The sequence below is a fragment of the Arachis ipaensis genome, chromosome B05 (assembly GCF_000816755.2).
Source record: "Arachis ipaensis cultivar K30076 chromosome B05, Araip1.1, whole genome shotgun sequence".
Classification (NCBI taxonomy): Eukaryota; Viridiplantae; Streptophyta; class Magnoliopsida; order Fabales; family Fabaceae; genus Arachis; species Arachis ipaensis.
The window spans coordinates 147455062-147466663 of NC_029789.2; the positions used below are offsets into that span (position 1 = coordinate 147455062).

General features: G+C 34.9%; 3 protein-coding genes across 6 annotated transcripts; 2 read left to right on the top strand and 1 right to left on the bottom strand.

The window, feature by feature from the left end:
- LOC107644865 (protein SRC2 homolog) lies at positions 4239-5414 on the top strand. The gene has a single exon (XM_016348810.2). It carries the CDS (start codon positions 4318-4320, stop codon positions 5194-5196), a length of 879 nt encoding a protein of 292 aa, XP_016204296.1. The 5' UTR covers positions 4239-4317; the 3' UTR covers positions 5197-5414.
- LOC107644866 (N-alpha-acetyltransferase MAK3-like) lies at positions 6315-7758 on the bottom strand. 2 transcript variants are annotated; one of them, XM_016348811.2, is made up of 2 exons: positions 7578-7758; positions 6315-7077 (listed from the first exon to the last, which is right to left on the bottom strand). In XM_016348811.2, exon 2 carries the CDS (start codon positions 7020-7022, stop codon positions 6420-6422), a length of 603 nt encoding a protein of 200 aa, XP_016204297.1. In that variant the 5' UTR covers positions 7023-7077; positions 7578-7758; the 3' UTR covers positions 6315-6419. The 2 variants fall into 2 exon arrangements, with proteins under 2 accessions (XP_016204297.1, XP_016204298.1); XM_016348812.2 differs by having other exon boundaries at positions 6315-7080; positions 7578-7734.
- On the top strand, positions 8242-10716 carry LOC110262686. 3 transcript variants are annotated; one of them, XM_021103248.1, is made up of 3 exons: positions 8242-8375; positions 9047-9770; positions 9955-10715. In XM_021103248.1, exons 2-3 carry the CDS (start codon positions 9061-9063, stop codon positions 10688-10690), a joined length of 1446 nt encoding a protein of 481 aa, XP_020958907.1. In that variant the 5' UTR covers positions 8242-8375; positions 9047-9060; the 3' UTR covers positions 10691-10715. The 3 variants fall into 3 exon arrangements, with proteins under 3 accessions (XP_020958907.1, XP_020958908.1, XP_020958906.1); XM_021103249.1 differs by having other exon boundaries at positions 8245-8338; XM_021103247.1 differs by having other exon boundaries at positions 8256-8388; positions 9955-10716.

An 11602-nucleotide genomic window follows, 5' to 3' on the forward strand; every position in this document is an offset into this window, starting at 1 on the left:
ATATATCCAGGTTACATATATATGCAGGGTTACTTCTAAATATCATTAAACATATATTGGCCTATGTGTTCTCCCACATGCATGCAAGCTGTTCCACCACGTGCCACAATTAAGACAACTCAAACCAACTCTTATTAACTCCTCATTTAATTTCTACTTTCTACAACCAATTAACTTTGGTGAAAATTATTCATGTAACTCAAAATAAAGGCCAAAATGAAATCATTGATACTTGCATGGATAGACAAAAATTTCATGGTGGTCATTTTAATAATTTGAAGTACAATTTATTAACTTTTGTGATATTTGATTAAAAAAATATAATGTAGTGGATGTACTTTCAATTGTGTACCTTGTACCTACCTAATTGTGACGGCAAATAATTGGGGTTGTACTACATAACTTGAAAGATTGAGCTTACTACTACTGGGTTTGAAAGACCGTAATTAATTAATTAGTCTGACTGTAATTATATTTGTATGAAATATTGAAAATAGTCTCATCAGTCTTGGCAACCATGTTTTTAATGTCTAACCACTAAAGCAGCATTATTGTATTGGTATTAAAGGAAATAAACTTGTTATAGTTTTGGAAAATTTTCAAATATACCGTGATACCGGTGTTTCAGTTATTTTTAACCGTTGATCTTAATTATAAAATATATATATAATATATATAATTAAGATCAACGGTTAAAAATTACTGATACACCAGTATAACGGTACACTTGAAAATCTTCCGTTTTGTTTTATGCTAGTGTTTAATGCAATTATCATGCCAGTAAAGTTGGCATGTCAAGGTAGCGTTTGATGGAGAGACAGAGACAAAAAGACTGAGATTGAGAGACACAGACTAAGAGATAGAGATTGAAATAAATTTTAGTATTCTGTTTGGTGCAAAATGGGAGACAGAAATTGAAATAAGAATGAAACTCTAATTTAATTTGTACAAAAGATAAAATTGGAATTAATTAATTAAAATGAGAGTATTTTAGGTATAAAATGTTACTAAAGTTTCAGTCTCCATCTCTAAAAATTTTAGTCCCATGTGTTCCCACTTTTTTGAGGTACTGAAATATTGAAATTTTGAAGACAGAGACATAAATTTTAGTACGAGTCACTGAACCAACAAACATGATACTAAGTCTCAGTTTTTCGGTCTCTATCTCAATACCTCAAAACAAACACTAGTTTAAAGACATTTCAGCATTATTTCAAGACAGAGACACAACTTTTTTTTTTTCCCGATCATTTGTACAAAATTTGACCCAAACTCAAAGAAAAGAATTCAATAATTCGTGATCCATCCCTTTTAACAATGTTATCAAAGATAGACCACAAATCACTTCTAAACCGGAAAAAAAAAAGGTCAAGAGATCTATATAAACTCTCTATTATCATATTATCCTGTGTTCTATATTAGATCTTTGCTTAGTTCCTCCATTGATTGATGTGCTGAAATTCCTTCTCATTAGCATTGAACATCAATGTAATTGTCATTTGCTATGAAAAAGTTCCCCTTTTTTAGTTTTTTTTTTTAAATAAAATAATTATTCAGAAGAACAGTACCTTAAGTCCTTAACACATCTTTCTTTTGTTCTTAACAAGATTTAGAAGTAACAAAAATATAAGCATGAATATATTTAATCCAATCATGCATTATATTATTTTCATTAATATAAATTATATTTCTAAAAACAATCTTTTTTTTTTAGTCATGTACTGTTCAGTTATTGTCTTTCTTTTTGTTTGGCCTAAAGTTTTGTTCTGAAGTTTTTGTCCCCCTCGGTTCTCAATTTGGGCCCCAATCTAATGGGTTTTGCAGTTCCAATAACTAGTTTTTGACAATTTATTTGTGGGTTTCCACTCTTCCTACAAGGCTATAAAAACATTTACTCTCGAGTCCCTTTTAAAAAAAATAAATGTATTCACTTGTTAGCCCAAAAAATATAGCTCAATGTTGGCCATTTTCGCTAAAAAGTACAAATAAAAAATTAATTTTGAAAAATATAAATAAATTTTTCATTAAGTAAAAATAATAAAAAACATTTTTGCATTTTCACCTACTCAGAACTCAATTTTAAAACCAATTTATTGTTTTCTAATTAATTAGACATAGCTAAACATAAATTATACATATAAGAAAGGAAATTAACATTTTAACTAGTATTGTTGTAGAACTCTTCAAAGAAGAGTTCTCCCAAAAATTGGCGTATGCCGCATTTAGTGGCGAACACACGGTATTCTTTAGTAAAAGGCGAAAGAATAGTTCGCTCTGTGTTCACCACACGGCTCCGTGAGTTTAAGTGTCACTTGTCGCTTATATTTATAGTCTTTACACTTTGTTTCTTTCTCACTTCTACACGATGTGGTCTTCTTTGTGCTTCTTATGGTAGAGTTCTCAAAATTTGGTACTGTCTCTATACTAGGTTAATGTTTGGCCTAACTTCCATGGTCATTGAACTAGAAACTTTTTAGATGTTCATAGATTATAATTCATAGTAAAGTTACAAATGAACAAATAAATTTTTGTTTATGGAGCGTGGTTTTTTACCTTCAAAAGAGTGGGAAGAAAACCAAAATAAACAATCTTTGCTTGGTTAAAAAGTGCAATTATTCACTTATTAACATTGTACATGTGCAAACATAAACCAGAAAAGATGTCTAAACATGGACTAAACTCAATTATAAAATACCATAACTGCATTTTACAGATTAACCATCTTCTTAGTTCTTAATCTAAATCCAAAATATGATACACTCTCATTGCAACACATGAATGCCCAATAGTATGCACTCGTAGAAATGAGCTCAAAATTTAGGTATGTACCTGACATAACTATGTATAGAACTAAACTGCCTCTTTATTATTATCGAATTGCTTAACTTAAAATAACTAAAAAAATTTATAATCACACACCAATCTTTTTGGGAGTTTTAACATTTTTTGTTTGTAATATATTAGTATTTAACAAAGGTATATTACTCAAATGTTAAATCAATGGAAAAACTTAATAAAAATAAATGGATTGATGACATCACAATCACAATGGCTATGTTTATTAATTTTGGCGTGATGCTTTGCCAGAAAAGAACATAAGGATGCATCATCATGCCCGTGTTTTCTCCGTGTGGCAATGCTTAAATGCGTGATGAGCAAAGCCTAATCCAAGTATCTTATTATTCCTTCTCTGACTTCGCTAAAGCAGGCACCCAAGGTCACTGAAAAAAAAATTACATGGTTTGATAATTTCGAAAAGCTAAGATCCCTTTTTTCAAATTATACCAAAGTTTAGTGCAAATTATCCTATGCGAGTATGCATGATATTGATAAGATAAGATATAACCTTTCTATTTTAAGGGTAATTCATGCAAACAAATTATTCAAGGATCAAAATTATATTAATGTCTTAAAGTGAATTAGTTTACATGTATATTCTAAAATAAAATTATATAAATCAAAATAATTAAACTCGATCTATACATTTTTAATATTGATTTAATTTACATTACAGCGAAAGCACATTATTAATCGAATCAACGATTTACTATTTATATAAATTAAATTCTCCTACTTAAATTCAAATAAAATATCAAAAAGTTAAAACGAATAAAGATAGAAATCAAATAATTTAAAATGAAATAATATATTTTAAAATGTTGCTGTTTTTTAAAAATATTTCATCCAATGATTTTATATATGTCATTTGCCTCAACTATTAGTTACTACTTCTAGAACGATTCCATGTTTTGTTTTCAAAGTGAAGCCCAAACCGGCACAAAATATTATTCAAAACCTTAATTTCGAAGCAACCACTCTCCTCTATTATTCCCCACCCAAGATGTTCTTTACCCCCGCTACACCCTACCCCTGCTGGCTTAAGCGTATGAAAATTATCACATTACCAACCAACTTTATCAAAATAAGTTTTAATAATTTATATCCAAATTGACCTTGATTTTCAACATTTAATTTCAATTTTGTCCTTGCAAAATCAATTTCATCCTACATCAAAAAATTCTAAATAATAGCAGTAGGTAACACCCGTTAATTAAACGTACTGTTATTCTTACGTTAACTATACGTTATAACACAAAGTCACAAATTACATTAAAGTTATCCAAAGGAAAAAAAGGGATAAAGTTGTGATTTGTTAAAGGCGTCCTTGGCAATTCCGTTATTCTAACAAAAACCAAGGACCTAAAAACAAACACCAAAAGCCTCCACCTTCCACTTCACCATATAAAAACCCGCACATCCCACATTACGTTTCGTAAAAAAAAATCCTCTCTACTCTTGCAACTACCACTCTCAACGATGGGTTCTCGCTACGAAATCGAAGTGAAGCTGGAATCAGCCCGCGGGCTCAAGAACGTGAACTGGCGCTACGGGCCCAACAGGCCCTACGCCGTGGTATGGGTCGACCCAAGCAACAAGACGTCGACACGTGTCGACGAAGAAGGAGACACCGATCCCAACTGGGACGAAACCCTCGTCATTCCGCTTCCACCAGAGCCACTGGAGAACCTCACGCTTCACGTGGACGTCGTCCACGCTGGCAGGGAAGAAGACACCAAGCCACTAATCGGCTCGGCTCGGCTCAAATTAGCCGAGGTTCTAGACGACGTCGGATTCGGCGTTCCATTAAGCAGAACTCTCAAACTGAAACGACCCTCCGGAAGGCCACACGGAAAGGTTAACGTTAACGTTACTGTTAGAGAGCCACGCTATCGTGCGCCGGATCCATACAATGCTCCACCTTACGGCGTTCCACCTCCAGGGTCCAGGGATTACTCTCCTGCGCCGGGATCGGGGTACGGTTACTCTTACGGTGGTGCTCCGCCGGTGCAGGGGTCGTATTATTCGAATCCACCGGCGGGGTATCCGTACGGCGGGGGATACGGTGGAGCTCCTCCTCAGCCGGCGGCGTATGGTGAGGGAGGGTACGGTGGTTACGGCGGGTATGGATCGGGGGCTCCGTCATCGGCGCCGGTGGTAGTGGAGGAGAAGAAGAAGAGTAAGTTTGGTGGGATGGGGACGGGTTTGGCGGTTGGAGCGTTAGCTGGTGCGGTTGGTGGAATAGCCCTTGTGGAAGGTGCTGAATATTTGGAGGATAAGATTGCTGATGATGCTGCTGAGAAGGTTGAGGATGATCTTGGCTACGATGATGGTGGTTACGACGGTGATGATTTCTAGAACCAAGAAAGAAACGAAAAACGACGGCGGCTTACTCCAACTTGTCAACTTTTTTTTTCTATTTTTATGGGGAAAAAAAGAAAAAGAAAAATAAGTGGCTTCTTTTTAATTGTTTGAAGTTGACTTGTTAAATGGAAAATGATAAATTGTGTTCAGCGAAATCTAATAGTTCTATTCTGTATTTTTGGTTTTATCTTATATGTTAATAGAGGTCATTATGGATTTTGGAGGAATTTACAAGAAGGATCTTGGGTATTTCAGATGAGAGGCGTAGAGCACAATTTAATGTTTTAAAGGCATAATTGTTGTCAAATGTCAAGTAGGGCCAGACCCAAATGTTACTTCTATATGACGGAGATATGTAGCATAAAGATAATAAAGGAAATGAAAGTATGAAACAGATAAGATAATGTTAGTATGGCGTATTATCTCTAGAATATGCTCCCATTGGCAACTGGCTACTTGAAGAAGAATCCAAGGTTTTCTATATTAATTTAAGATATTTTTCTTAGAAGATAAAGCATGACTTGGTGCAACTTTCCACGACGTTATAAACATAGTTAACAAAGCTTAATGTAGGTGTTGGATGGATGAGGAAAAAGTCATTCTTTCAAGATTTGGTAGGTAATTAAGGAACATTGTGATCAATACAAATTACAGAGCAAAGGATTCTGTCCTTGGCCTTCAACTAAAAGAGACAATATCTGCAAACACTTATTTAATTTATTTGTTGCTGTTGGATAACACTCTCAAACATCTGCGTATATATTGGCCTTGCAAAATATATATATATTTGTTCAACAGATATGTCCTCTTAAATATTTGCTTAATACAAAATCAAGAGGTAGAACATGAAGTATATGACTTTGAGTGAGATTGATACTAAACCTCGCATGAGTGCATCGTTGAAGTGGTAAGTTCCTATATTCAATGCAGAAAATAAAGGCTTTGATAATCAATTTGTTCTAAGTTTCACAACAAAAGGCATCCCACAGGGTATTATTTAACAGAATATAGCATAATTTTATAGTTTTTTCTTTTACCATATTCATATATTGTATAATCACTAATACTAATAGCATTATATTAATCATCATTACATGGTAATATAAGTAGAGTTGAGCCAACAAAAAATCTTGGTATCTAATTAATTCTACATCAATATGCTCAAGAAGGGTTTATGATTCTTTACAAACACTCAAACAGGCATTGAAGGAATCAAATCATTGTTCAAATGCTGAATTATCATGATCACTTGGTACATGACTACTACCATATTTATCTGCCATCACAGGCAGAGATGGGTGCAGCTCCGGCCGAGGGAATCGCAGTTTGAGCCGGAAAGCATCCACTCCGTTCAAATAATAATGAAAGAGCCTCTTAGCCCTAATAAAGCCAAGGCGACCATAGAGTGCCAATGCTCCTTTGTTTGTAACTTCTGATTCCAGAGTAACTTCTTCACAACCAGATTCCATCATCACCTTAATAGACCTAGTAACAAGTTCTGTAGCAATGCCTTTTCCTCTATAGGGCTTTATCACAACCAACATGGCAATGTATCCTCTGGAAACGTTTCGATGGTCGCCCATCTTACAAACCACCGTGCCGACACATTTACCCTTGTGGAATGCCAAGAAAGAGAGCTGAGGCCAGAGATAGACAAAGTAACGATACGTGAATATAGAGTAAGGCTCGCTGAGTTCTTGGTCGACTAGGTTCATGATAAGGGGGAGGTGGTGCTCGCCACCATAACTAACATACTCGATCTCCGATGCATCACAATCCACTTTCTTGATTTCTAAGTCTTCTTTGGTGCTTGTTTCCATGGTGTCTCTTCTTTGTCCTCCTTGTTTTCGTCTTGACTATTATTGCTTTGATATTCTTCTTGCATTGGAAGACAATTGTAACATTTAGAGCTAAACCCTTGAATTAACTCTTCAAATGCGTGAAACATCGATTTTATTCAAGATCCATGACATCAATTTAGTAATCAAAAGATTAAGTTTCGTTTAAAAGATTCCAAACATCTTTGAACAAATTCTTTTTAGGTTGACGTTAACTAACAAGCTTATCATGAAAGTTTTCAAACAATTAATAGCGTCGATTTTTTATTAAAATCAAATGAAGCATAAAAAGATCCAATAATAAATCACAAACAATATGCCACAGAATAAATCATAGAACAAGACTTCAATGATGGATATACTTTTCATGATACAAGCAGTAGAAGTAAACCAGTTCTCAGAAAAAGATTAGAGCTACCTAAAATCCAGCTGAAATTGGAACTAAAAATAAAATATAACTAAAATTGAACAAATTTCAATAATGAAGATTAGAAGTACCATACAGAGAAGCAAAAATGAAAAATTAAGAAAAAAAACCTGGACAAATCAACGAAGGAAGAAGCAACGATGTTATATGTGGATCAGCAACCGATTACCGGCGAAGAAACCACTACGGTGATCGGCGATGAGGCAGCGTGCGAGATGCGAGGTCTCTGAAGCAAGGGAGGGGTGTGCAGTGCAGGCAGTCAGTCACTTGAGGGAGATAAACCGTAAGAACGGACAAAAAAAAGTTAAATGGTTCATGGGCTGGCCCACTTATGCAAACAAAAAACGACCCATTCGAAAAAAAAAAAAAGCTTTTCTTCTAATTTTTTAAGCAACGCGTGGAGGGCGCGGCAGAGGAAGCCAGCTTCCAGAGGCAAAAACGGAACGGACATATCGTTCAGAAGACGATGACGGCGGAAGTTCAAGGTCGTCCTCCTTGGCGTAGCGACGGCATTGTTCCGCAACTAATGATCTGTAATGCAGCTAGAAGAACCGGATTGGGGGTGGAAAAGCGAGATCTCTGCCAAATCGAACAAGAGGCAATGGGGCAGAACTTCAATCCGCGAAGAAAAAGGCCTTCAATCGTACTCTTAGGCGGGGAGTGGCAGCTGGCGATCTCACATGCATCGGCGACGAAGGTTTGGTGGTGGGAACACCGTGACTGATAGCAAAAAAGGAATCTGATCGAAGAAGGGAGCGGAGATGCCGCGTGCTTCAGAGGGATAGTTACGGCGGTGGTGATCTGGCGATGTTTTGACGCTGATGGTGGGTGACAGCAGCTGTTTGGCGGCATTGGAATCGGCAGCATCAAGGTAGGAGAAGGATCTGCTCAGAAGGGGTGGTATACTGGTACGTGAGCGGGGTAGGACCGTAGGAGAGTATGGGTGGGTCGGGTTCAGGGGCGGGTTTCTGGACGGATTGGGTTCTTTTCTTGCTGGGCTGAGCCCATGACCAAAATTTTTTTTTTAAATATTCTATTTCATAAACTAAATTAGGTTAAATTTTTAACTAAATAAAACTATTGGCACACCATCACCGCCACCAACAATATTATTGCTACAATTATCATCCTAATATATAATAAGCATAATAATTTAGAATCAAAATAAAATCTTTATTTCATAGCCATGATTTTCAAATAAAGATATCTTTAATTCATATTTCAGTTAGGATATAATATATTATAGAGTGTATACATTTTTAAATTGTAATATCACTTTTTCCACGAAATTTTGAATTTAAATTTATTTACTAGTTTTCTACATTAACTTCGAATAAAATAAATATGATCTGCATATCTCCAAAATTTCAGATAAGATTTATTTTATTCAAAAATTGATCACAGAAAAGATTATGTTACTACCTTTAATAGCGATTTGAAATTTAAATAAAAAAAGTTTGAAGTATTTTACTGAAATCCAACTTATTTAATAATATCAACTCCCAAAATTTTTTCAATTAGATATAATTGGAAATAAAAGTAAACCACAGTTTCTCTTTTTCTCTTCTCTCCTCCTCAGTGTTTGTTGTGATTATGGCAACAATGGTGGAGGAAAACACCGGCAATGCTGCATCTCAATGGGCAATTCTTGGCGATGATATATTGAATATGATCACAGATAGGTTTGATGATATCTATGACTATGCTCGATTTGGTGCAGTGTGCAAACCTTGGCTCTCTTTTTCACATAGATTTTACAAGCGCAAACACCATCTTTTCCGCGCAAATCATCAACTTCCTCTGCTGGTGGTTCCTATGGAAGGCCATCAAGAAATTCGTGGTTTGTACAACATAGCCAAAGATACTCTCTGCAATCAAATTCAACTCAACCTTCCTTACAAAAGATGCTGTGGATCTTCTCATGGATGGTTGTTCTTCGTAGATAACAAATCGCCGCAAATACAACTGGTTCTTATAAACCCGTTTGCAAGCGAATCGGAAAATTCCATGATCAAACTGCCGCCAATTCAGTGCGATAATGGTGACCGAGTGATGTACATGGACGAGTATGGTGTCAACAAAGCCGTTCTTTCCAAGGACCCGAATGATTTCCCGAATGATTTTGAAGTGATTGCAATCTATGGCGGCATTCAAAAATTGGCACATTACAAATCAGGTAACAATTTCTGGAGCTATCCAAAACCAAGCAAACACATACGATCCTTTGCGGATGTTATCTTTCACAAGGGTATGGCATACGCCGTGAGTTCCTACAGCTGGATCGTCAGAATTTATCGAAAAAGGTATTATTAAACACTATTAGAATATTAGATGTTTAAGGATTTATGATATAGTCATTTGTTAGTAACTTAGCATTTTTTATATAGTCCAATAATATTTTTATAAATATTTTGTATCTTCTTGTTAAATACAATCTCAATACACAAGAAATAGTTTTTTCTCTCTTTTACTTTTTTTTTTTTACAGGTATAAGCAAAGTCCCGGTGGTAATAATTCCTCTCCTTGTTATCTCCGATTTAAGACCATAAACGAAAGGCTTCCGCAATCTGTGTGCAACTATTCTGGCAATGCTTATCTTGTGGAAACTTCCATGGGAGAGTTGCTACATGTTCGAAGAGACTACATTACTCTGGAAGCGAGAATCGCCAAGGATGCCGAGTTGGAAGAACAGATGAAAAGATCTCGAGCAGAATATGAAGCTAGAACGCAAGAAGAGCATGACCGACTAAGGGAGGAGATAAACAAGGCTATAGAGGAGCTTGAACGTGAAATTGAAAACCGAAAAGTAAAAGAGTATTCTGAACCTGACCTAAGCAAGGATCTAGAGGAGGAGTTACATAAATATGATAAACCCCACTTGAGTGTGAATTTTACGGTGTTTAAACTAAATTTTCCGTCATCAAGGGGACAGAAGAGTATGGAAACATTGAATGGTGAAATCTTGTTCGTAGGAGACAACAATTCTGTTTCGGTGCCAAGTTCAAGGTGTCCTACGCTTATTCCAAATTCAATATATTATACGGATGATTTCATAGGTATTTACTTTCATAACCTTGCATTTGGTTCGTGTGACACTGGAGTGTTCAATCTAGAGAATAAAAGCTTTGGTAAACACTTTGTTCCAAACTTCTCGGCAAAAGGCATGCCCCCACCAATTTTCATTATGCCCCGCTATAGATCCAATGCTATAAGAATTGTTTAGATCATTAATTTTATGATGAAATTTATATAATTTACTTGCTAGTTAGAAACCATGGTTTTTTTAGTTGGTTAATTTGTTTGATCATAATTAAACTTGATGATGCGATGCCAGAGTAGTCCATTCTACGATGTTCTATATTGTTTTGGCTTAATATAATGGTACATTCTTTTGGTGCTTATTTTTTAGCCGCTATGGGAAGGAAATCAACCCACTTTTTTTTCTTATAGTTTTATTGAGTGGTTAATAATTAAACTACTATAACTATTGAGTTCATTTTTCAACTAGAATCTATCAATAAAAATATAAAGCATCTATTATAAATCAGTCATTAAATCAGAAAAACTATTTTAACAAATTTAATTTACAATACTTTTAAACGCAGAAAATTTTATTTAGATCAAACAAAATTTCACAATGAACAAAAGTGGTTTCTACTAGCCTTCTATTATTGTAATATTTTTCTTTGATAATTTTATGTTAAATATGGAGAAATTGAAAGGCAAAAAAGCTATTTTTTGGGATCAAAATCTACCTCAGCAAAGTATTTAAAAAAAAAACGGACACATGCCTCAACGGGAGAAAAAATACCATGGAAGTTTTTTTTTTTTTTGTAGTTAGATTGTACACTAACAAATAAAATTGGAAGTAATCCAAATTGGCTCATGAATAACTAGATAAGTTGATTTCCAAAAAAAAAAATAAATGGATAAGTTGAGTCCGAAAATTTATATATTACATGGATCAAGTTTAAACTTATTAAGCTTAGTTTATTTTTGGCTCAAATTTTCACACACTATATTGAATTTCTAAATCTTTTTTGGTGTCTTTTTTTTTCTTTGGTGTCTGTTGAATTACTAAATTACATAAGTTATGTTTAAGTTAGCGTTCACATATTTTGATCTTTGAAAAAAG

Coding starts and splice junctions, on each gene's coding strand:
- LOC107644865 (XM_016348810.2), top strand. CDS start 4,318: ATGGGTTCTCGCTACGAAATCGAAGTGAAGCTGGAATCAGCCCGCGGG.
- LOC107644866 (XM_016348811.2), bottom strand. CDS start 7,022: ATGGAAACAAGCACCAAAGAAGACTTAGAAATCAAGAAAGTGGATTGT.
- LOC110262686 (XM_021103248.1), top strand. CDS start 9,061: ATGGCAACAATGGTGGAGGAAAACACCGGCAATGCTGCATCTCAATGG. Junction 9,771..9,954: donor GTCAGAATTTATCGAAAAAG/GTATTATTAAAC, acceptor TTTTTTTTACAG/GTATAAGCAAAGTCCCGGTG.